Below are 26,266 nucleotides of genomic sequence, written 5' to 3'. Positions count from 1 at the left end.
TCTGGGGCTCCACGCAAGATCTCACCCCGTTTGGTCAAAATGATCACAAGAATGGTGAGCAAAAATCCCAGAACCACACGGGGGGACCTAGTGAATGACCCGCAGAGAGCTGGGACCAAAGTAACAAAGCGTACCATCAGTAACACACTACGCCACCAGCGACTCAAATCCTGCAGTGCCAGACGTGTCCCCCTGCTTAAGCCAGTACATGTCCAGGCCCGTCTGAAGTTTGCTAGAGAGCATTTGGATGATCCAGAAGAAGATTGGGAGAATGTCATATGGTCAGATGAAACCAAAATATAACTTTTTGGTAAAAACTGAACTCGTCGTGTTTGGAGGACAAAGAATGCTGAGTTGCATCCAAAGAACACCATACCTACTGTGAAGCATGGAAACATCATGCTTTGGGGCTGTTTTTCTGCAAAGGGACCAGGACGACAGATCTGTGTAAAGGAAAGAATGAATGGGGCCATGTATCGTGAGATTTTGAGTGAAAACCTCCTTCCATCAGCAAGGGCATTGAAGATGAAACGTGGCTGGGTCTTTCAGCATGACAATGAACCCAAACACACGAACGAAGGAGTGGCTTCGTAAGAAGCATTTCAAGGTCCTGGAGTGGCCTAGTCAGTCTCCGGATCTCAACCCCATAGAAAATCTTTGGAGGGAGTTGAAAGTCCGTGTTGCCCAGCAACAGCCCCAAAACATCACTGCTCTAGAGGAGATCTGCATGGAGGAATGGGCCAAAATACCAGCAACAGTGTGTGAAAACCTTGTGAAGACTTACAGAAAACATTTGACCTCTGTCATTGCCAACAAAGGGTATATAACAAAGTATTGAGAAACTTTTGTAATTGACCAAATACATATTTGCCACCATAATTTGCAAATAAATTCATAAAAAATCCTACAATGTGATTTTCTGGATTTTTTTTCTCATTTTGTCTATCATAGTTGAAGTTTACCTATGATGAAAATTACAGGCCCCTCTCATCTTTTTAAGTGGGAGAACTTGCAAAATTGGTGGCTGACTAAATACTTTTTTGCCCCACTGTATGTGTGGGAATACTTGGGAACAGATTTCCAAAATTGGAGCTGATTTCCTTTTATTTTTATGTCCGTCAATGATCAGAAAACATGGGGGGCCAAATAAAATCACCCGTGGGTAAATTCAGACCCACAGGGCGCCAGTTGGGGAACCCTGCTGTAGACCACGGACATTAGGTCAGGTATTGAAGCCATGTTCCTGGTCTATCCAAAGCCAGGGTCTGTTTTATCAGAGCAATACAGCCCAGTGAACATTCTCATCTCTGTCCTCCACCTCAGTGTCAACTGCCTTGGTTATTAAACTAGTAAACACACACGGGCAACAGCGGCTGATTGAAATTCTATGGTTGGAGCATTATTACAGGTTTGTATCCCTCCCCCTTCCCAGCACGGCCTCCCATAACAAATGGCGCAGTCATCAGAGTCATAACAAATATCTAACAGAGTTTGTCATAACGGTGTGTGTGGGGGAGGATAAGAGAGGGGAAAAGGGGGAGGGGAGGGTCGTTGCCTGCTGCATGAGAATGGCAGTGTTCTCGCATGTGCAGGAATAAGTCTCATCTGCATGACACAGCTACTGTGTGCAGGTCATACACCCATGTACAGATGTTTAAGAAAGCCAACCCGGTTTCCGATCTTTTAATAGGGCTAGTGTTTAATATGGTTTCTTTACCTTGGCTAAAGGTAATTGCCCTGTTTTGTGGAAGCACGTTTTTTGTGTGTGCTTTTTAAAAATAAAAGCGGAGAGGTCTTCAGAAACTCAGTTTGACAGCTCTTTACATATGGTGCCAACAGAGGTGAATCATGGGAATTGTAATAAGCAACCGTTTACTTTTGTGTAGGGTATTACAATATTATGTCTTATATGCATTAGCAACCGTTATAAAGAACCACTCTGCTCAGCCACACACAGACGTATAGAGTGAACTTACACCACTCATACAGAATATTTGACATTTATACCTGCTAGCAGGGGTTATATGGCATATGTTTAAATGAAAGTAAAACGGCCACACAACCATTTTAAAAGTCCCAATAGGATGATGCACAGATATGGATTTATTGTATGAAGCACTGTGTAAAGAAATAGTTACTTGACTCATATTCCTGCTGCAGGTAAAAAATGAAGTCCCTCTTTGTTGCGTTGTAGCTACCCATCTTATTGGCTTCTCACAATTTGTAAACTCAACAATTTTATTAAATATTTTTTAACCATCCACATAAATTGCTCTGAGCATTATTAAAGCTGTCCTCAGCTGCATACTGATGGAGAGAGAGAGAGAGCAAAGTGAGTGTTTTCCTTTTCGAGTCCAGTTAGTACACACTGCTGCTTTATAGATCTCTCCCAAATGCCTGCTTGCCTGGCCATAGATTTTCATATTACACTCTTTTATGTATTTATTTGATATATTTCTTTTGAAACATCACTGATGATCCACTCGACTAGGAGCTCACCAATGTTAATTCTCTGCCACTCTCCACCGTGCTAGAATGCTTAATGGATTCTAAGGTGTCCCTCGGGGAGCAAGCAAGAGCCGTGGGAGAGGAGGGGACAGAAGGAGGGAGGGGGGGGGACAGAGAGGAATGAACCCCAGTCTATGGTTTTAATCAACCTCAATCTGAATATCAAAACACACATAGATACTCAATAAATAGTTCCTAGCAGACATTGTTGGAAGGATCCATTCCCAAACTTTCAGTTGATTAGGGAGCTGAGAAGAGCATCAGACCTCATGGCCACAGATACAAACGTCTCAGTTTAACTACGTGGAGTGGTCTTGGCCATTTGCGAGGGGCGGCAGGCACCTCAAGGACACTTTGGGGAAGCTCTAATTTGCACCAGCATAGTAGCGTGCACACGCTGAATGGCAAGGTTAACACTCACTGCACAGGGAGGTGGCCCAGATTCAATTAGGGGTGCCCCTGTCTCCTGATCCTTTTAACACTGGATTCCCAGCTCCCTCAGAAACACACACAGAGGTAGATCCACACACACATACAGTGTCTTCAGAAATTATTCATATCCCTTGACTTATTCCACATTTTATTGTTACAACTTGATTTCAAAATGTATTAAATAGATATTTCTTCTCACCCATCTACACACAATACCCCAAAAGGAAAACATGTCTTTAGAAATGTTAGCACATTTATTGAAAATGAAATGCAGAAATCTCATTTACATAAGTATTCACACCCCTGAGTCAATACATGTCAGAATCACCTTTTGCAGTGATTATAGCTGTGAGTCTATCTGGGTAAGTCTCGAAGACCACCTGGATTCGATCCCAGGCTGTGTCACAGGTTAAGCAAGCAGTGTATCAAGAAACAGTACGGCTTGGCACGGTCGTGTTTCGATGGGACAAGACTGTAGCTATCAATTGGGGAGAAAAAAGGGGTAAATGTACAATTGGGGAGAAAAAAGGGGTAAATGTACAAAAAATAAGTAAGTTGGTTGTCGATCCTTCCTTGAAAGCCATTTTAAAGTCTTGCCATAGATTTTCAAGTAGATTTAACTCAAAAGTGTAGCTAGGCCACTCAGGAATATTCAATGTCGTCTTGGTAAGCAATTCCAGTGTTTACTTGTGTTTTAGGTTGTTGTCCTGCTGAAAGGTACATTTGTGTCTTGGAAAGCAGTCTGAAGGATTTTGCATGTGCTTAGCTTTATTTAGTTTATTTTTGTCCTAAAAAAACTCCCTAGTCCTGGATGATGACAAGCATAGCCATCACCATGCTTAAAAATATGAAGAGTGGTACTCAGTGATGTGCTGTGTTGAATTTGCCCCAAACATAACGCTTTGTATTTGCCACATTTTTTGAAGTTTTACTTTAGTGCCTTATTGTAGTATGGGTGTATTGATACACCATTCAATGTGTAATTAATAACTACACCATGCTCAAAGGGTTATTCAATGTCTGCTTTTTTATTTTGACCCATCTACCAATAGGTGCCCTTCTTTTGTGAGCCATGGAAAACCTCCCTGGTCTGTGTTTGAAATTCTCTGCTCTACTGAGGGACCTTACAGATTATTGTATGTGTGGGGTACAGCGATGAGGTAATCATGAAAAAAATCATGTTGACACTATTATTGTACACAGAGTCCATGCCACGTATTATGTGACATTTTTACTCCTGAACTTATTTAGGCTTGCCATAACAAAGGGGTTCAATACTTATTGACTCAAGATCAAATCTCCATTTATATTTTAAGTTCAGGCTGTGTAACACAGCAACATTTTGAAAAAGACAAGGGTTGTGAATACTTTTGAAGACACTGTACACACACAGAATAATAGTAGAGAGAATTATTTATTTCAGCTTTTATTTATTTCATCACATTCCCAGTGGGTCAGAAGGATACATACACTCAATTAGTATTTGGTAGTATTTGTCTTTAAATTGTTTAACTTGGGTCAAACGTTTCGTGTAGCCTTCCACAAGCTTCCCACAATAAGTTGGGTGAATTTTGGCCCATTCCTCCTGACAGAGCTGGTGTAACTGAGTCAGGTTTGTAGGCCTCCTTGCTCACACACGCTTTTTCAGTTCTGCCCACAAATGTTCTAAAAGATTGAGGCCAGGGCTTTGTGATGGCCACTCCAATACCTTGACTTTTTTGTCCTAAAGCCATTTTGCCACAACTTTGGAAGTATGCTTGGGGTCATTGTCCATTTGGAAGACCCATTTGCGACCCAAGATTTAACTTGTTGTCTTGAGATGTTGCTTCAATATATGCACATAATGTTACTTCCTCCTGATGCCATCTATTTTGTGAAGTGCACCAGTCCCTCCTGCAGCAGAGCACCCCAACAACATGATTCTGACACCCTTGTGCTTCATGGTTGGGATGATGTTCTTCAGCTTGCAAGCCTCCCCCTTTTTCCTCCAAACATAACGATGGTCATTATGGCCAAACAGTTCTATTTTTGTTTCATCAGACCAGAGGACATTTCTCCAAAAAGTATGCTCTTTGTCCCCATGTACAGTTGCAAACTGTAGTCTGGCTTTTTTATGTCGGTTTTGGAACAGTGGCGTCTTTCTTGCTGAGCGGTCTTTCAGGTTATGTCGATATAGGACTCGTTTTACTGTGGACATAGATACTTATGTACCTGTTTCCTCCAGCATCTTCACAAGGTCCCTTGCTGTTGTTTTGTGATTGATTTGCACTTTTCTCACCAAAGTATGTTCATCTCTAGGAGACAGAACGCGTCTCCTTCCTGAGCAGTATGACGGCTGCGTGGTCCCATGGTGTTTATACTTGCGTACTATTGTTTGTACAGATGAACATGGTACCTTCAGGTGTTTGGAAATTTCTCCCAAGGATGAACCAGACTTGCGGAGGTCTACATTTTTTTTATCTGAGGTTTTGACTGATTTCTTTTGATTTTCCCATGACGTCAAGCAAAGATACATTGAGTTTGAAGGTAGGCCTTGAAATACATCCACAGGTACACCTCCAATGGACTCAAATGATGTCAATAAGCCTATCAGAAGCTTTTAGAGCCATGACATAATTTTCTGGCATTTTCCAAGCTGTTTAAAGGCACAGTCAACTTAGTGTATGTAAACGTCTGACCCACTGGAATTGTGACACAGTATGTTATAAGTGAAATAATCTGTCTGTAAACAATTGTTGGAGAAATTACTTGTGTCATGCACAAAGTAGATGTCCTAACCGACTTGCTAAAACTATAGTTTGTGAACAAGAAATTTGTGAAGTGGTTGAAAAAAATTGTTTTAATGACTCCAACCTAAGTGTATGTAAACTTCGGACTTCAACTGTACACGCTCACACAGTGGTGTAAAGTACTTAAGTAAACATACTTTAAATTACTACTTTTACTTCACTACATTCCTAAATAAAATAATGTACTTTTTACTCCATATATTTTCCCTGACACCCAAAAGTACTCGTTACATTTTGAATGCTTAGCAGGACAGGAAAATGGTCCAATTCATGCACTTGTCGCGAGAACATCCCTGGCCATCCCTACTGCCTCTGATCTGGCGGACTCACTAAACACAACTGCTTCATTTGTTAGTGTTGGAGTGTGACCGTGGCTATCCAAAATAAAACAAATAAAAAATAGACAATGATGCTGTCTAGTTTGCTTAATATAAGGACTTTGAAATAATTGATACTTGTACTTTTACATTTGATACTTAAGGATATTTAATCAATTATATTTACTTTTGATACTTAAGTATATTTAAAACCAAATACTTTTAGACTTTTACTCAAGTAGTATTTTACTGGGTGACTTTCACTTTTACTTGAGTCATTTTCTATTAAGGTATCTTTACTTTTACTCAAGTATGACAATTGGGTACTTTTTCCACCACTGCGCACACACAAACACACACACACACACACACACAAATACACACAATCATAAAAATCAAAGCTGCTGTCTCTTTACAAGAAAATCATGGATATTTGGTTAAAAAAATACATATACAATTCATGCTCTCCGTAACATAGAAAGAGCAATGACAGTCCCGCCCTGCACTCCTGTGTTGAACGGCAAACAGACATGTGGAGTGTCATTGTCGGTTCAGCCCATCAGTGCGCTGTATGTGCCCTGTGATCTGCTTCCATGGAATACAGTACCATAAAGAAAACAGACAGTACCATAGAGAACCCAGTGTCTTGCAGCAGGTCGTGAGAGACGGGATCAGCCCGTTCTCCTCTGTCTTTATGGGACTCTGATTAATGGCACCTGCTCATCATAATGCTATCTGCATATGAATGTCTGAGGGTTCAATCGATTCTCCCTTCACAAGTCCCACTGCAGGCCCTGGAGACACCTGAGCCTTTCTCCCCTCTCTCTCCCTTCTCCAGCGCCATTGTCATTATAAAAGTCAGCTGCAGCTGTATGCATTGATCATAAATCATAATTGCATGTCCATTTTTCCCACTTGTTTAATGTGCCTGTCAGGGACAGTTGAGGGAGAGAGGGGGTGGAGAGTGGAATTGGGGGGGGGGGGGGGGGGGGGGGAGTGGAATTGGGGGGGGTTAGAAGGAGATTTAGCTGCAATAGAGAATGGTGTTAAAGGATGAAAATCCCACAATGGCTTTCTGCACACCTACCATATGCCATTGCCGGATTGCTGTGGTATGAAAACAAGAAAGCTTTTAGTGGCTGGCCATAGAGAGAACAAGCCCTGCCTGCTGCCTCATATGCTGCAGCAGGTTCTACAGATGGCAGTGGATTTGAGAGGGATTTTTCTCTACAGAATCTGTGTCTGGCTCATGTAGACACAAACCTACTTTGCTGTGATGGACTGGAAAGACCTTGTTCTGTAACCCTTTCAACCCCTATTCGTGTCTCTCTCTCATTTTCTCCATGTTTCTTATCTCTATTTCCATGTTTCTCTGTGTTTTATCATCTCTTTCAGGGTCTTCACGTCTATCCGTCTTATTTCTCTCTCTGTCTGTGGACTCTTCCCCCCCCCCATGCTACTGGAAAGGGAAATTCCAGCACTCCCCTCCAAGGGTAGTCTGATTGGAGCATCTTCCAGGGTTTTGGCTGCTACAAACAAATAGATTAACAGAGATGGACATATTGATGCACTCAGTCACAAGCATACACACACACACTAAAAAGGCAGCCAGACAATAAGATGTAGACTGTAGTTGTTTGATTCACTTGTGCAGCCCTATTCCAATAATATTGCATTCCTCTCTCAATCACCAAAAGGAATGGTAGATTTGTGTAAGCAAAAGGTAGTACTGCCATCACACAAATAGACCAATCAATTTTTATGGTGAACCTCCAAATCATATTGCCCTCTAGTATGTATTATATTACCCCCCGCTTCTATCTGTTGTATGGACCCTGCTTTATTGAGCTGTATGCTGACATTCATCTAGGTATCTTTTGGTGACATTTAAAAAATATATATAATGAGCTCTGATGTGCTTCTGTAATGGGATGGAAGGCTACATGGGAAACAGCTACCTCCAACTAGGAAGTCTCCTCCTTTTTCCCAAAGCAAGACAATCCAATTTCCCCTGATTACCATCAAGCCCCTCTTGGAGCATTAGTAAACGGTGAGAGGAGAGGAGGATGGGCCAGTGACCCCCCCCTCTAGTACCAGCTCCCAGACACACAGGTCCAGCCAGCCTCCCCACTGCAGCCCATTAAAGAGCCCAGTAAAAGACCAGAGCCCCCACCTGCCCTAACATACATTTATTCAGCCACAGTGCACCAACCTGCAGCAAAGTGCTCTACCTCTGGATACCACTGCCACATGCTATGGGGCCTAGGCTACATACAGTATTTGCCTTCAAAGGTAACCTGGGGCTTTTGGTTTCATAATTTGACTGAAATGTACAGGCATGTTTTTAGTCTAAGTTAATATAATTTCTATTCAAACTTAGTTTTGCAGTGGTTACTTCATTATGTTGTATACTTTGATATGCTGTTAAGCTTCATTTTTATATGGTATTATTCTGTATTATTTTATACGCTGTTAATCTGTGTTAATTGTGGTGTGTTTGTATGTGTTGTGCATGAGCCAACTCGTGTGTGTGTGTGTGTGTGTGTTCCTGTCATACCCTGGGAGTGTCCCTGCACATACCGTGATGTCCCAGCCCATCCGGGACTAACACCAGATTAGTGGGAGCAGATTAAGACCTAAACCCCTTACAGTTTAATTATTCCTGTATGTATTTGTGTGCGTCAAGGTCCCACTCACTGCCTCTACACTCAACATCTGCCACTTCTCTATTGTATAGGGCAATAGACCAACCGTAGTGCATGAGTGTGTGTGAGTGCGTCTGCGCACTGACATGCATTTATTGTCCAGATATGCATCTGTCTGTTCAACCAATTAGTTGTAAAGGCATTTGTACTTATTATGTGAATTTGATATTAATACTCACTTTGCACATCAAGTGGGATTAATACCCATTCATGATTTATTGCAGCTTTAGCTGAGTAAGCCTAACACTTACATTGTACTGAATACTCAACGTTGTCATAGGGACAGGCCATAAGAAAATACTGTATCCCTCTCTACCATTTATGGTTGAGAGCATTTGCATCAGTATTCTATCCATCTTGGGGGAATTGAACTCTAATGGAATCAGCAGGCCCCTGAAGTGGTGCTACTCAGGGCAAACAATAGGATCTCTGGGCTCGTTAGAGAGAGCCTTTACCAGGCAGTGTAGGAGATCTCCCCTCATGCTCTGGGATGGTTTAACAGTCTCTGTCTGACACTGGGTTGGTTCTACTAATGGTTGTGCTCAGTGGTTAATGGCTAGGGCCAAGGGCTAAGAAATAGAGGATTTACTGATATTGAAAGTGAAACACTTTGTTTGTTGCTTTTCACATGAGGGTCAATATTGAATGAACCAACTTAAATGTTGGACGCAATTGAACCTGTACTTAACGAAATGCTTACAGTATGTTACAGCTCCTAAAAATGCAGTAAATGTAAACAATTACACAAATAATCAGAACATTAAATAAAATAAACAATATCTTGAAATGTCAGAACAAATCCAATTGACAACCCAAATAGCACTGTAACAGTAATCTGTAAAAATCGTCTGTCCTTGGTTGCAACACTCACTACTGAGTTCCAAACTGCCACTGGAAGCAACGACAAGAACTGTTCGTCGGGAGCTTCATTAAATGGGTTTCCATGGCCGAGTAGCCGCACACAAGCCTAAGATCACCATGCGCAATGCCAGGCGTCAGCTGGAGTAGTGTAAAGCTCGCCACCTTTGGACTCTGGAGCAGTAGAAACTCGTTCTCTGGAGTGATGAATCACGCTTTCCCATCTGGCAGTCCGACGGACGAATCTGGGTTTGGTGAATGCCAGGGGAATGCTACCTGCCCAAATGCATAGTGTCAACTGTAAAGTTGTCATCAAGGCACAGGGTGGCTACTTTGAAGAATCTCAAATATAAAATATATTTTGATTTGTTTAACACCTTTTTGGTTACTAGATGATTCCTTATGTGTTATTTCATAGTTTTGATGTCTTCATTATTATTATACAATGTAGAAAGTAGTAAAAATAAAGAAAAACCCTTGAATGAGTACAGTAGGTGTGTCCAAACGTTTTAATGGTACTGTGTATATATAAAATATATTTTTTAAATATATTTTCCTTTATTATTTTCCCCTCAACCAGCCACGTCACGGACACCGACGTCTTGTTTCCAGACAAACTAAACACCTTCTTTGCCCGCTTTGAGGATATTACAGTGCCACCGATGCGGCCCGCTACCAAGTACTGTGGGTTCTCCTTCTTCGTGGCCAACGTGAGCAAGACATTTAAACGTGTTAACACGCACACTGCCCTATCCCACCTGGACAAGAGGAATACCTATGTAAGAATGCTGTTCATTGACTACAGCTCAGAATTCAACACCGTAGTACCCTACAAGCTCATCATTAATCTTGAGGCCCTGGGTCTTGACCCCAACCTGTGCAATTGGGTCCTGCACTTCCTGATGGGCTGTGGTCCTGTGGGCGGTGGTGAAGGTAAGAATCAACATCTCCACTTTGCTGATCCTCAACACTGCGGCCCCACAAGGTTGCGTGCTCAGCCCTCTCATGTACTCCCTGTTCACCCATGACTGCGTGGCCATGCATGCCTCCAACTCAATCATAAAGTTTGCAGACGACACAACAGTAGTAGGCTTGATTACCAACAACAACGAGACAGCCTATAGGGAGGAGGTGAGGGCACTCGGAGTGTGGTGTCAGGAGAACAAACTCACTCAATGTCAACAAAACAAAGGATATGATCGTGGACTTCAGGAAACAGCCGAGGGAGCCCTCCAATCAACATCGACGGGACAGCAGTGGAGAAGGTGGAAAGTTTTAAGGTCCTCAGCGTACACATCACGGACAAACTGAAATGGGCCACAAACGCAAACAATGTGGGGAAGAAGGCACAACAGTGCCTCTTCAACCTCAGGAGGCTGAAGAAATTTGGCTTGTCACATTAAACCCTCACAAACTTTTACAGGTGCACAATTGAGAGCATCCTGTCGGGCTGTATCACCACCTGGTACGGCAACTGCACCACCCACAACCGCAGGGCTCTCCAGAGGGTGGTGTGGTCTGCACAAAGCATTACCGGGGGCAAACTACCTGCCTTCCAGGACACCTACAGCACCTGATGTCACAGGAAGGCCATAAAAATCATCAAGGACAACAACCACCTGAGCCACTGCCTGGTCACTCCGCAACCATCCAGAAGGTGAGGTCAGTGCAGGTGCATCAAAGCTGCGACCGAGAGACCTGAAAAATAGATTCTATCTCAAGGCCATCAGACTGTTAAATAGCCATAACTAACATAGAGAGGCTACTGCCTACATACAGACTTGAAATCATTGGCACTTTAATAAATGGATCACTAGTCACTTTAATAATTCCGCTTTAATAATGTTTATATACAGTGCCTTGCGAAAGTATTCGGCCCCTTTGAACTTTGCGACCTTTTGCCACATTTCAGGCTTCAAACATAAAGATATAAAACTGTATTTTTTTGTGAAGAATCAACAACAAGTGGGACACAATCATGAAGTGGAACGACATTTATTGGATATTTCAAACTTTTTTAACAAATCAAAAACTGAAAAATTGGGCGTGCAAAATTATTCAGCCCCCTTAAGTTAATACTTTGTAGCGCCACCCTTTGCTGCGATTACAGCTGTAAGTCGCTTGGTATGTCTCTATCAGTTTTGCACATCGAGAGTGACATTTTTTCCCATTCCTCCTTGCAAAACAGCTCGAGCTCAGTGAGGTTGGATGGAGAGCATTTGTGAACAGCAGTTTTCAGTTCTTTCCACAGATTCTCGATTGGATTCAGGTCTGGACTTTGACTTGGCCATTCTAACACCTGGATATGTTTATTTTTGAACCCTTCCATTGTAGATTTTGCTTTATGTTTTGGATCATTGTCTTGTTGGAAGACAAATCTCCGTCCCAGTCTCAGGTCTTTTGCAGACTCCATCAGGTTTTCTTCCAGAATGGTCCTGTATTTGGCTCCATCTATCTTCCCATCAATTTTAACCATCTTCCCTGTCCCTGCTGAAGAAAAGCAGGCCCAAACCATGATGCTGCCACCACCATGTTTGACAGTGGGGATGGTGTGTTGCTTTTACGCCAAACATAACGTTTTGCATTGTTGCCAAAAAGTTCAATTTTGGTTTCATCTGACCAGAGCACCTTCTTCCACATGTTTGGTGTGTCTCCCAGGTGGCTTGTGGCAAACTTTAAACAACACTTTTTATGAATATGTTTAAGAAATGGCTTTCTTCTTGCCACTCTTCCATAAAGGCCAGATTTGTGCAATATACGACTGATTGTTGTCCTATGGACAGAGTCTCCCACCTCAGCTGTAGATCTCTGCAGTTCATCCAGAGTGATCATGGGCCTCTTGGCTGCATCTCTGATCAGTCTTCTCCTTGTATGAGCTGAAAGTTTAGAGGGACGGCCAGGTCTTGGTAGATTTGCAGTGGTCTGATACTCCTTCCATTTCAATATTATCGCTTGCACAGTGCTCCTTGGGATGTTTAAAGCTTGGGAAATCTTTTTGTATCCAAATCCGGCTTTAAACTTCTTCACAACAGTATCTCGGACCTGCCTGGTGTGTTCCTTGTTCTTCATGATGCTCTCTGCGCTTTTAACGGACCTCTGAGACTATCACAGTGCAGGTGCATTAATACGGAGACTTGATTACACACAGGTGGATTGTATTTATCATCATTAGTCATTTAGGTCAACATTGGATCATTCAGAGATCCTCACTGAACTTCTGGAGAGAGTTTGCTGCACTGAAAGTAAAGGGGCTGAATAATTTTGCACGCCCAATTTTTCAGTTTTTGATTTGTTAAAAAAGTTTGAAATATCCAATAAATGTCGTTCCACTTCATGATTGTGTCCCACTTGTTGTTGATTCTACAAACAAATACAGTTTTATATCTTTATGTTTAAAGCTTGAAATGTGGCAAAAGTTCGCAAAGTTCAAAGGGGCCGAATACTTTCGCAAGGCACTGTATCTTGCATTACTGATCTCATATAATATACTGTATTTTAAACCATCTATTGTGTCTTGCCAATGTTGCTCGGTCATTGCTCATCCATATATTTATATATTCTATTTCCATTCCTTTACTTAGATTTGTGTGTATTAGGTAGTTTTTGTGGAATTGTTAGATTACTTGATAGTCTTAATTTATTTCTTTATGCGTTTGAGCCAATCAGTTTTGTTGTGACAATATGGGGGTGGTATACATTGGTAAAATACCAAGTCCATATTATGGCAAGAACAGCTCAAATAAGCAAAGAGAAACGACAATCCATCATTACTTTAAGACAGTCAATACGGAAAATGTCAAGAACTTGTTTCTTCATCAAGCCATCAAGCGCTATGATGAAACTGGCTCTAATGTGGACCGCCACAGGAAAGGAAGACCCAGAGGATACGTTCATTAGAGTTACCAGCCTCTGAAATTGCAGCCCAAATAAATGCTTCACACAGTTCAAGTAACAGACACATCTCAACATCAACTGTTCAGGGGAGACTGCGTGAATCAGACCTTCATGGTCAAATTGCTGCAAAGAAACAACTACTAAAGGACACCAATAATAAGAAGCGACTTGATAGGGTCAAGAAACACGAACAATGGATATTATACTTTTTTGGTTACATGATTCCTTATGTGTTATTTTACAGTTTTGATGTCTTCACTAATATTATTCTACAATGTAAAAAATTGTTACAATAATGAAAAACCCTTGAATAGGTAGGTGTGTCCAAACTTTTGACTGGTATTGAATGTGAATGGTCTATAGACAGTATGAACAATATGTGAATAGAAATGGTGTATACACCAGTAGCAGGGTTGGATAGGTTATTTTCTAAATGTAATCCGTTACATTTACTAGTTACCTGTCCAAAATTGTCACGTAACTTTTGGCTTACCCAAACTCAGTAACGCAATCTGATTACATTAAGTTACTTTTAGATTACTTTCCCCTCGAGGGGCATTAGAAGAAGACAAAAATGTATGTTACCAATTGAATGACATCTATTGCAGGATAAATCAATGTTAAAGTTTACATAGCTGGCCATATATGGATGTTACATTTTACTTTATGGGTTGGTTATGTAAATTATATCTTTACATTAAAAAACAGAATTCTTGATCTTCAAGAATAGGACTTGGAAATATGGAAGTAGAGATTAGCCAAATTGTTTTACCTGAGCATAACCCCAAAACTAAGGATTTATTAGCCAGCCCTACTGTGTTGTTTATGATTTTGTTGTCATGGAGTACTGATTGAGCTCATTGAGAGATATAAACTCTGCAAAAAAAGAAACGTCCTCTCACTGTCAACCTGGTTTATTTTCAGCAAACTTAACATGTGACATATTTGTATGAACATAAGTTTCAACAACTGAGACATAAACTGAACATGTTCCACAGACATGTGACTAACAGAAATGGAAAAATGTGTTCCTGAGCAAAGGGGGGGTCAAAATCAAAAATAACAGTCAGTATCTGGTGTGGCCACCAGCTGCATTAAGTACTGCAGTGCATCTCCTCCTCGTGGACTGCACCAGATTTGCCAGTTCTTGCTGTGAGATGTTACCCCACTCTTCCACCAAGGCACCAGCAAGTTCCCGGACATTTCTTGGGGGGAATGGCCCTAGCCCTCACCCTCCGATCCAGCAGGTCCCAGACGTGCTCAATAGGATTGGGATCAGGGCTCTTAGCTGGCCATGGCAGAACATTGACATTCCTGTCTTGCAGGAAATCACGAACAGAACGAGCAGTATGGCTGGTGGCATTGTCATGCTGGAGGGTCATGTCAGGATGTGCCTGCAGGAAGGGTACCACATGAGGGAGGAGTATGTCTTCCCTGTAACACACAGCGTTGAGATTGCCTGCAATGACAACAAGCTCAGTCTGATGATGCTATAACACACCGCCCCAGACCATTACGGACCCTCCACCTCCAAATCAATCCCGCTCCAGAGTACAGGCCTCGGTGGAACGCTCATTCCTTTGATTATAAACGCGAATCCGAGCATCACCCCCAGTGAGACAAAACCGCGACTCGTCAGTGAAGAGCACTTTTTGCCAGTCCTGCCTGGTCCAGCGACGGTGGGGTTGTGCCCATATGCGACGTTGTTGCCGGTGATGTCTGGTGAGGACCTGCCTTACAACAGGCCTACAAGCCCTCAGTCCAGCCTATTTCAGCCTGTTCCGGACAGTCTGAGCACTGATGGAGGGATTGTCCTTTCCTGGTGTAACCCGGGCAGTTGTTGTTGCCATCCTGTACCTGTCCCGCAGGTGTGATGTTCGGATGTACCGATCCTGTGCATGTATTGTTACACGTGGTCTGCCACTGCGAGGATGATCAGCTGTCCGTCCTGTCTCCCTGTAGCGCTATCTTAGGCGTTTCACAGTACGGACATTGCAATTTATTGCCCTGGCCACATCTGCAGTACTCATGCCTCCTTGCAGTATGCCTAAGGCACGTTCACGCAGATGAGCAGGGACCCTGGGCATCTTTCTTTTGGTGTTTTTCAGAGTCAGTAGAAAGGCCTCTTTAGTGTCCTATGTTTCCGTAACTGTGACCTTAATTGCCTACTGTCTGTAAACCGTTAGTGTCTTAATGACCGTTCCACAGGTGCATGTTTGTTAATTGTTTATGGTTCATTGAACAAGCATTGGAAACAGTGTTTAAACCTTTTACAATGGAGATCTGTGAAGTTATTTGGATTTTTATTAATTATCTTTGAAAGACAGGGTCCTGAAAAGGGGACGTTTCTTTTTTTGCTGATTAAAAAAAATCCATAGGCCTAATGGACAGACGCATGCTCAAACTTGCACATTCAAAAATGGGTGTAGTAAATACAGATTGCCCATTTTTAATTCTATCAAAAGTGTGTGAGTTTGAGCATGTGTCCATTAGGCCTATGGATTTATTTATTTTTATCGGCATGATTTAGATTGAGCAATAAAAGCCTCACTTTTATTCCAAAGGCTGTGATCCTCACTGTGCAGCTGTTGCTAGAGCGCATTTTTCACTGGCTGTCCACTGGTTTCATAAACAATGATTGATATGCTGCTTAAACTTCTTGAATTCAACCATTATTGGGTTCAAATACACATTTATATTTGAACAGCCATCCAGAACAACCACAATCCTTAGGCGCAAATAGCTTAATGAGATAGCAGCGGTGTGATTCACATCAATGCTCTATGTAGATATCAATAATGAGTGATATTCATATCGTCGTAGACTACACCACTGCTGTCATCCTTACCTCCAAGCATTTATTGAAGTTGGATAATCTTTGGATACCGACAGTGGTCACACTATTGAAAGACATAGCTTGGACTGTAGCCTACAAATCCTATTCCTGCTCTTTTCCCACGATCCATCAAACACATTTGGTGTGTCATCATAGTGGTCTCTGAATTATAGTCTGACTCGCTCAGGTTGAACAAATTTTAAGTTGTGCCTTTTTTCAGTTCTGGTTTGAATGTCGTTGAGAAAACAGAAGTGTCAAAGTTTTTTTGTGCGAACATATTTTCTGAATTTAAAAGGAGTCCTCGAAGTAATCATCTAGTTTTTTTAAAGTATCTGTAATCTGTACAATATTTTTGCTGGTAACGTAACGGATTACATTTTTTTTTTTTTTTTGTAATCCATTACATATAATCCGTTACGCCACAACCCTGACAAGTAGTTCTATAGGATGAGCCTTTACTAGAGTACAGTATCTTATAAAGTGGGTAAAAACAGTATGTAAACATTATTGGGAGTAGACCAGATCAATCTTTCCAAATCATTGATATCCTTTGTCTGCTATTCTGAACTCCAGGCAGTGCTATTCAGCTCTTTGGCCAATCTTTTTTTGAAAAACAGGTTTTAAATGCTAATTTCTAATGACTTTTGAGAGCTATACAGACACATATTAACTTACAAATAGGCAAATTTACAGGGGGTCCTTGCAGAGGGGCTGTGCCCTGGACACCATATATGAATTGATTGCCCCCACCCATCTATCTTCAGAGTTCGTTCTGTTAGGTGACCTAAACTAGGATATGGTTAACACACCGGCCGTCCTACAATCTAAGCTAGATGGCCTCAATCTCACACAAATTATCAGGGAACAAACCAGGTACAACCCTAAATCTGTAAACATGGGCACCCTCATAGATATTATCCTGACCAACTTGCCCTCAAAATACACCTCTGCTGTTTTCAATCAGGATCTCAGCGATCACTGCCTCATTGCCTGCAGCCGTTATGGGCCCACGATCAAACAACCTCCCCTCATCGCCTGCAAGCACCCCCTAAAACACTTCTGCGAGCAGGCCTTTCTAATTGACCTGGCCCGGGTATCCTGGAAGGATATTGACCTCATCCCGTCAGTAGAGGATGCCTGGTTGTTCTTTTAAAAGTAATTTTCTCACCATCTTAACTAAGCATGCCCCATTCAAAATATGTAGAACTAAGAATAGATATAGCCCTTGGTTCACTCCAGACCTGACTGCCCTCGACCAGCACAAAAACATCCTGTGGCGTACTGCACTAGCATCGAATAGTCCCTGCGATATGCAACTTTTCAGGAAAGTCAGGAACCAATACATACAGTCAGTTAGGAAAGTAAAGGCTAGCTTTTTCAAACAGATTAGCATCCTGTAGCTCTAACTCCAAAATGTTTTGGGGCACTGTAAAGTCCATGGAGAATAAGAGCACTTCCTCCCAGCTGTCCACTGCACTGAGGTTAGGAAACACTGTCACCACCGATAAATCCACGATAATCGAGAATTTCAATAAGCATTTCTCTACGGCTTTCCTCCTGGATACCCCAACCCCGGCCAACAGCTTCGCACCCCCCGCAGCTACTTGCCAAAGCCTCCCCAGCTTCTCCTTCACCCAAATCCAGATTGCTGATGTTCTGAAAGAGCTGCAAAATCTGGACCCCTACAAATCAGCTGGGCTAGACAATCTGGACCCTCTCTTTCTAAAATTATTTGCCACCGTTGTTGCAACACCTATTACTAATCTGTTCAACCTCTCTTTCATATCGTCCGAGATTCCTAAAGATTGGAAAGCTGCCACGGTCATCCCACTCTTCAAAGCGGGTAACACTCTAGACCCAAACTGTTACAGACCTACATCCATCCTGCCCTGCCATTCTAAAGTCTTCGAAAGCCAAGTTAACAAACAGATCACCAACCATTTCAAATCCCACCGTACCGTCTCCGCTGTGCAATCCAGTTTCCGAGCTGATCACATGTGCAACTCAGCCACGCTCAAGGTACCAAACGATATCATAACCGTCATCGATAAAAGACAGTACTGTGCAGCCGTCGTCATCGACCTGGCCAAGGCTTTCGACTCTGTAAATCACTGTATTCTTATCGGCAGACTCAACAGCCTTGGTTTCTCAAATGACTGCCTCGCCTGGTTCACCAACTACTGTTTACATCTGACCCTTCTTTGGACATTGTGTTAACAAACCTACAAACAAGCTTCAATGCCATACAACACTCCTTCCGTGGCCTCCAACTGCTCTTAAATGCAAGTAAAACAAAATGCATGCTCTTCAACCGATCTCTGCCTGCACCTGCCCGCCCGACTAGCATCACTACTCTGGACGGTTCTGACTTAGAATATGTGGACAAATACAAATACCTAGGTGTCTAGCTAGACTGTAAACTCTCCTTCCAGACTCACATTAGGCATCTCCAATCCAAAATTAAATCTAGAATCGGCTTCCTATTTCACAACAAAGTCTCCTTCAATAACGCTGCCAAACATACCCTCGTAAAACTGACTGTCCTACCAATCCTCGACTTCGGCGATGTCATTTACAAAATAGCCTCCAAAACTCTACCCATCAAACTGGATGCAGTCTATCACAGTGCCATCCGTTTTGTCACCAAAGCCCATATACTACCCACCACTGCAACCTGTATGCTCTCGTTGGCTGGTCCTCGCTACATATTCTTCGCCAAACCCACTGGCTCTAGGTTATCTATAAGTATTTGCTAGGTAAAGCTCTGCCTTATCTCAGCTTACTGGTCACTATAGCAGCACCCACCCGTAGCACACGCTCCAGCAGGTATATCTCACTGGTCATACCCAAAGCCAACACCTCATTTGGCCACATTTCCTTCCAATTCTCTGCTGCCAATGTCTTGAACGAATTGCAAAAATAGCTGAAGTTGATAAAAAATAGCTGAAGCAATCTGAGCAGCTTACCACTCGCTGCAGCTGTACACAGCCCATCTATTAATAGCCCATCCAACTACCTACCTCATCCCCATATTGTTTTTATTTACTTTTTTTGCTCTTTTGCACACCAGTATTTCTTCTTGGACATCATCATCTGCACATCTATCACTTGTGTGAATTTGCTAAATTGTAATTACTTCGTTACTGTGGCCTATTTATTGCCTTACCTCTTTACTCCATTTTGTGCCCTGAATTTGTCTGAATCGTCTGTGCATCTCCTTCCAATAGGGCGCTTCCCTTTTATTTCCCAATTAAATAGCCAGCATCAGCTGCGCAAAAGTGGGGTTGTAATGGAGACGCAAATGAGGATGTGTTCAACCCTCAGTTTCGAAGCTGCTCTATTCGGTTTGTTTTGTTGTATTTAAAAGTGTGCTTTGTAGCCTGATAGTTTGCCCAGGATCGGATTCACTCTTTGCGTTGTGGACTACACATCTCCGTTGTTCTTCGTGGCCTTTCTCCGCTGGAGATCTGTTGGCGGATTGGATTGTCTGACTGACCGGCTGACTACAACCTTTTTGTATACGGTATTTCATTTGTTTTGGTGTGATGATAGACCTTGATGATTTATGTGATCAGTTGTAGTTGAAGACTTATTGAGATTTGATACTCTTTATGGTTGTGTGGTAAAAGAGTTTATATTTTGATTGTATGAAAAGAGACTGGGTTTACGCTACACTTGTATGAACGGACAAACATTGCGTGACTAAGGTCACTTGAGTTCCCTGAACTCCTTTACCGGGCTGGACTCTTTTAGGCCCAAGGTACAGGTCTTTTCTGTAGTAACCAGAGATCATTATTTGTTATATTATTATGTGTGTGTGATTAATTTATGTTGGTAATACCACCCACGCAAAATAATGCAGTTGTTTTGAAGTTATTTCCAATGTTTTAAGAGTTTATGAAAAGTGTATGTCCATCCTGACTTTTACATGAGTTCTTTGTTTTGGTGTAGACTAGAGGTCGACCGATTATGATTTTTCAACGCCGATACCGATGATTGGAGGACAAAAAAAAGCCGATGCCGATTTTTAAAATGTATTTGTAATAATGACAATTACAACAATACTGAATTAACACTTATTTTAACTTAATATAATACATCAATAAAATCTATTTAGCCTCAAATAAATAATGAAACGTGTTCAATTTGGTTTAAATAATGCAAAAACAAAGTGGTGGAGAAGAAAGTAAAAGTGCAATATGTGCCATATAAGAAAGCTAACGTTTAAGTTCCTTGCTCAGAACATGAGAACATGTTCCTTTTAACATAAGTCTAAAATATTCCCAGGTAAGACGTTTTAGGTTGTATTATTATAGGACTATTTCTCTCTATACCATTTGTATTTCATATACCTTTGACTATTGGATGTTCTTATAGGCACTTTAGTATTGCCAGTGTAACAGTATAGCTTCTGTACCTCTCCTCACTCCTACCTGGGCTTGAACCAGGAACACAACGACAACAGCCACCCTCGAAGCAGCGTTAACCATGCAGAGCAAGGGGAATAACGACTCCAAGTCTCAGAGCGAGTGACGTTTGAAACGCTTTTAGCGCAAACCCGCTAACTAGCTAGCCATTTCACATCACATCGTTACACCAGCCTAATCTCGGAAGTTGATAGGCTTGAAGTCATAAACAGCAGAGCTGCTGGCAAAATGCACGAAAGTGCTGTTTGAATGAATGCTTATGAGCCTGCTGGTGCCTACCATCGCTCAGTCAGACTGCTCTATCAAATCATAGACTTAGTTATAACATAATAACACACAGAAATACCGTTCCGTATTTTATCTAACGGGTGGCATCCATCTGTCTAAATATTCTTGTTACATCGCACAACCTTCAATGTTATGTCATAATTACGTAAAATTCTGGCAAATTAGTTTGCAATGAGCCAGGTGGCCCAAACTGTTGTATATACCCCGACTCTGCGTGCAATGAACGCAAGAGAAGTGACACAATTTCAACTGGTTAATATTGCCTGCTGACCTGGATTTCTTTTAACTAAATATGCAGGTTTAAAAATATATACTTCTGTGTATTGATTTTAAGAAAGGCGTTGATGTTTATGGTTAGGTACACGTTGGAGAAACGACAGTCCTTTTTCGCGAATGCGCACTGCATCGATTATATGCAACGCAGGACACGCTAGATAAACTAGTAATATCATCAACCATGTGTAGTTATAACTAGTGATTATGATTGATTAAGTTTAATGCTAGCTAGCAACTTACCTTGGCTTCTTGCTGAATTCGCGTAACAGGCGGGCTCCTCGTGAGGCAGGTGGTTGGAGTGTTGGACTAGTTAACCGTAAGGTTGCAAGATTGAATCCCTGAGCTGACAAGGTAAAAATCTGTCGTTCTGCCCCTGAACAGGCAGTTAACCCACCGTTCCTAGGCCGCCATTGTAAATAAGAATTTGTTCTTAACTGACTTGCCTAGTTAAATAAAGATTCAATAAAGGTGTAAAAAATGGGGGGGGAAATCTGCAAAATCAGCGTCCAAAATTACACATTTCGGATTGTTATGAAAAGTTGAAATCGGCCCTAATTATTCGGCCATTCCGATTAATCGGTCGACCTCTAGTGTAGACTTGAAGGACCAGACGGGACTCATTCCCTCCCAAACCAAGAGGAGAAATCAATATTTTCTCTGGTACGCACCACCAACCTGGCACCCCTACAAACAGTAACCTCAAGTCAAAACCGTTACAATTTGCACACAATATATATATATATTTCTATTGTGTTATTGACTGTATTTCTGTTTATCCCATGCGTAACTCTGTGTTGTTGTGTGTGTCACACTGCTTTGCATTATCTTGGCCAGGTGGCAGTTGTAAATGAGAAGTTGTTCTCAACTGGCCTAACTGGTTAAATAAAGGTGAAATATATATATATATATATATATACATATTTTTTAAAGGGCACTTACACTGATACAGTCCAATCAGTCTAAGGGCCATGACCATTCATACTGTACTGAATAACAGTGTGACTTAATGTGGATATATTTAATTTAAAAAAACATTTTGTACTCTTTCTCTGCTACTGTATGATTAATTTCCTAGCATTTTACTCACTTCCCCTATGTCAGGTTACTGCAGCTCTACATACTGTATGGCTTAAAACTTAACGTCATATTTTCAACTTATAATACAGTTAGTATACTGTAATAATAAACAGCAACATACACAGTTAAAATCTGTTTAAAACCTTTTTTTAAGGTAGGCTTGAAAGGTCCAACAGAAATGAATCAATCGCCACTCTAAAATGAACTATAATCATGACAGCCTCTCTCCTGCATGAAGTAAACACATACAATTCACCCTCTAGACTTAAGATGCTAGAATTTCATCAGAGATAATATGAACTCTATGAGCTTGGAGAGGCACTTCTCACTGTCTTACCTGTTTGTTGCCTTTCTCTCTCTGCCTGCCTGTCTGTCAGTGGGTATCATCATGCCTGCATCTCTCCTGCATGAAGTTAACACATGCAATAGACCCACTAGACCAGGGATGGGCAGATTTGATGGGGGTGGGGGCAACACAAAAATCTGAACTCATCTGTTTACCCATATCCATACCCACACATGCAGTTAGAGCCAGCCCTAGCCTTTTGGGAGCCCTAAGTGAAATTTTGTTTGGTCTCCATTGAAGGTTGTGGGTCTTCCAGCAAGACACCGACCCCAAACGCACATAAAAAGCACCCTGAAATGATTCAAGAAGAGATGCTGGACTGTTCTGGAGTGGTCAGCGAAGAGTTCAGATCTAAATTACATCCAAAACCTATAGCGAGATCTGAAAACAGCTTTTGGTGGAAGGCCCCCCTTAAACATTGAAGAATTAGAGCAGGTTGCTGCTGAGAAGTGGAACAAATTGGCATTAGAAAGGTGCAGCAAGCTCATTGATGGCTACAAGAGGCATTACTCTGCAGTTATTTTGTCCAAAGGCTTTGCAACCAAGTACTACCTCCGGGGTGCCGGTGTCATTTGTCTTTATTTTCGAAATAAAATTGTAAACTTAAGTTTACAGAAATAATATTGCTTCTAGAATGTTGAAAAACCAATAACAAGGTGTGAAGACCGAAAGTTTTTTTTTAAATTTCAACTTATTTGAGAAGAAATTGGAAATTGTCTTTATCAAGGGTGCCAATAACTCTGTAACTGACTGTATATTTCATGCTGCCTTGTATGATCGTTCTATCTTGTAAGTAGCAGAAAGGCTGTTCCTGCGGCTGAGCTGGATGCTGATAGTCAGGTTTTGACAGCCTTAGACCTTACTAAAGAAACAGACAGTTAGCTCAGTGACTGCAGGTATTCTAATTGTTCCCATCTGATCCTGCGGCTTGCTGGTGACAACAGTATTGCAGTTTGTCATCATTATGGGGTGAAAAGGCACGCTGGAGTGGTAATTAAGAGATGAATCCCCCTTGATGATGCGTGTCATACACTGTGTCAGTGTTACACCAACCCCCTCCCTGTCTCACTCCCGGCCTCATGCCTCCTACACATAGAGTCCACAGGATTTACACCCCCGCTCCAGGACACAGAGTACAGATACCACTTCAATTAGTCCCAAACGGTGGCCGTGCTCAGGGCAGATTGCTCCTTTGTAGCAAGACCATTGTGTGACGGTACGGCCTCCGTGGGTAATGCATTTAGCACGTTCTCACCCCAAGACAATGACGAGAGACGCCCAGGCTTTGTCCCTCGACCCTGGCCGTGTCACCCTACCTCAGAGCCTGTTGAGCACGGAGGTCTGCCTTCTCTTCCTGGCCCATTGGCCACAGTGTGTTAACCTGTGGCAGGGACGGCTCAGCTAGGGCTCAGGGGTAGCTACTGGGCTAATGCCATTGGTTCCACTGGCTCAGGTCGCTATAGAGTCTCTCCCAAGTTGAAAGGTTTAATTGTTCGCTCAGGTTGAGATCAATATTTAATCTTTTCACATAATCCCCTTTATGGTGAAATCATTGGGTTTTTGATTTAGTCAATAATACCGTAGTTTTCTCAACTGCAAAGTTTGCAAGCCACAAGTAAGAACTTTACAACTGTCAAGGCTAAGGTTCTTTCATTGTTCTTTGACAAACAGAGCGATGGTTATTGTCTCTATTACTGTGTTATGGGTCTGCAAGTTAGACTTGTTTGTCTTTAGCTCTCCTCAGGTTTCTTAACATTTCTCACTCTCTTCTCGCAGGATGACGAGGGCCAGACAGCGTTACACTATGGTAAGGAGTTGTCATAAACCAAAAGCTTCCAGATATCAGAGAATGTCATCTAGATTTCTGGGTGAATATGTGTATATAGGCTATGTTTGTGTATGAATGGTTGTATGTCTGTACATGTACTGTAAATTGCATCTCTGTTTATGAGTGTGAACAATTGTATGGTGATGGATGGGAAAGCGTGCACCATCTGCTCTCTTGGCCCTGCATCTGTCTCACTCTCCCTCGCTCTTTCTCATCCCCCTCTCTTCTCCCTCTTTTACTGCTTTTTCTATCTAAGGTGCCTTTCATCCATCAGCGTCTCTTTCATCCCTCCCTCTTTCCATCTGTGTGTGTGTGTGTGTATGCTCATGTGCTTGTGTCTAATCTATGGTCTATGTGTGTGTGTCTGTGCGTATGGAGTGGCAGTGTGTAATAATCACCAGGTCTCCCCAAGGAAATCAACAGTGCTCCTCAGACTCGCAATACCCCCTCCCATGGGCGGCCCCCATGTCCTCTGAGCCCTTGGTGTGTGTGTGGGGGGACACCATCTGGCCCCCGGCTGGGCTGGGTGACTACAGGGTGGGGACTGGGCACGTGGCTGGGCTGGGTGACTACCGGGTGGGGACTGGGCACGTGGCTGGGCTGGGTGACTACCGGGTGGGGACTGGGCATGTGGCTGGGCTGGGTGACTACCGGGTGGGGACTGGGCATGTGGCTGGGCTGGGTGACTACCGGGTGGGGACTGGGCATGTGGCTGGGCTGGGTGACTACCGGGTGGGGACTGGGCATGTGGCTGGGCTGGGTGACTACCGGGTGGGGACTGGGCATGTGGCTGGGCTGGGTGGGGACTGGGCACGTGGCTGGGCTGGGTGACTACAGGGTGGGGACTGGCACAGTGGCTGGGCTGGGTGACTACCGGGTGGGGACTGGGCATGTGGCTGGGCTGGGTGACTACAGGGTGGGGACTGGGCACGTGGCTGGGCTGGGTGACTACAAGGTGGGGACTGGGCATGTGGCTGGGCTTGGTGACTACAGGGTGGGGACTGGGCACGTGGCTGTGCTGGGTGACTACAGGGTGGGGACTGGGCACGTGGCTGGGCTGGGTGACTACAGGGTGGGGGCATGTGGCTGGGCTGGGTGACTACAGGGTGGGGACTGGGCACGTGGCTGGGCATGGGTGGCTACAGGGTGGGGACTGGGCACGTGGCTGGGCTGGGTGACTACAGGGTGGGGACTGGGCACGTGGCTGGGCTGGGTGACTACAGGGTGGGGACTGGGCACGTGGCTGGGCTTGGTGACTACAGGGTGGGGACTGGGCACGTGGCTGTGCTGGGTGACTACAGGGTGGGGACTGGGCACGTGGCTGGGCTGGGTGACTACAGGGTGGGGGCATGTGGCTGGGCTGGGTGACTACAGGGTGGGGACTGGGCACGTGGCTGGGATGGGTGGCTACAGGGTGGGGACTGGGCACGTGGCTGGGCTGGGTGACTACAGGGTGGGGACTGGGCACGTGGCTGGGCTGGGTGACTACAGGGTGGGGACTGGGCACGTGGCTGGGCTTGGTGACTACAGGGTGGGGACTGGGCACGTGGCTGTGCTGGGTGACTACAGGGTGGGGACTGGGCACGTGGCTGGGCTGGGTGACTACAGGGTGGGGGCATGTGGCTGGGCTGGGTGACTACAGGGTGGGGACTGGGCACGTGGCTGGGCTGGGTGGCTACAGGGTG

At 43.3% G+C, this 26,266-nt stretch overlaps 1 protein-coding gene across 2 annotated transcripts in view; it reads left to right on the top strand.

Moving 5' to 3' along the window:
- Positions 1 to 26,266, top strand: part of LOC110524447 (acyl-CoA-binding domain-containing protein 6) — a 66,952-nt gene that overhangs the window by 38,646 nt on the left and 2,040 nt on the right. For both annotated transcript variants that reach the window (XM_090235752.1, XM_090235753.1), the window contains one exon: positions 24,530 to 24,560. In XM_090235752.1, the coding sequence (XP_090091878.1) occupies positions 24,530 to 24,560 (31 nt within the window). The remainder of the gene's footprint in view (positions 1 to 24,529; positions 24,561 to 26,266) is intronic.

The sequence above is a fragment of the Oncorhynchus mykiss genome, chromosome 5 (genome assembly GCF_057628025.1).
Source record: "Oncorhynchus mykiss isolate SJ-2025 chromosome 5, ASM5762802v1, whole genome shotgun sequence".
Classification (NCBI taxonomy): Eukaryota; Metazoa; Chordata; class Actinopteri; order Salmoniformes; family Salmonidae; genus Oncorhynchus; species Oncorhynchus mykiss.
Note: the sequence above shows the minus strand (reverse complement) of the source record. Positions and strands in the feature narration are given on the sequence as shown.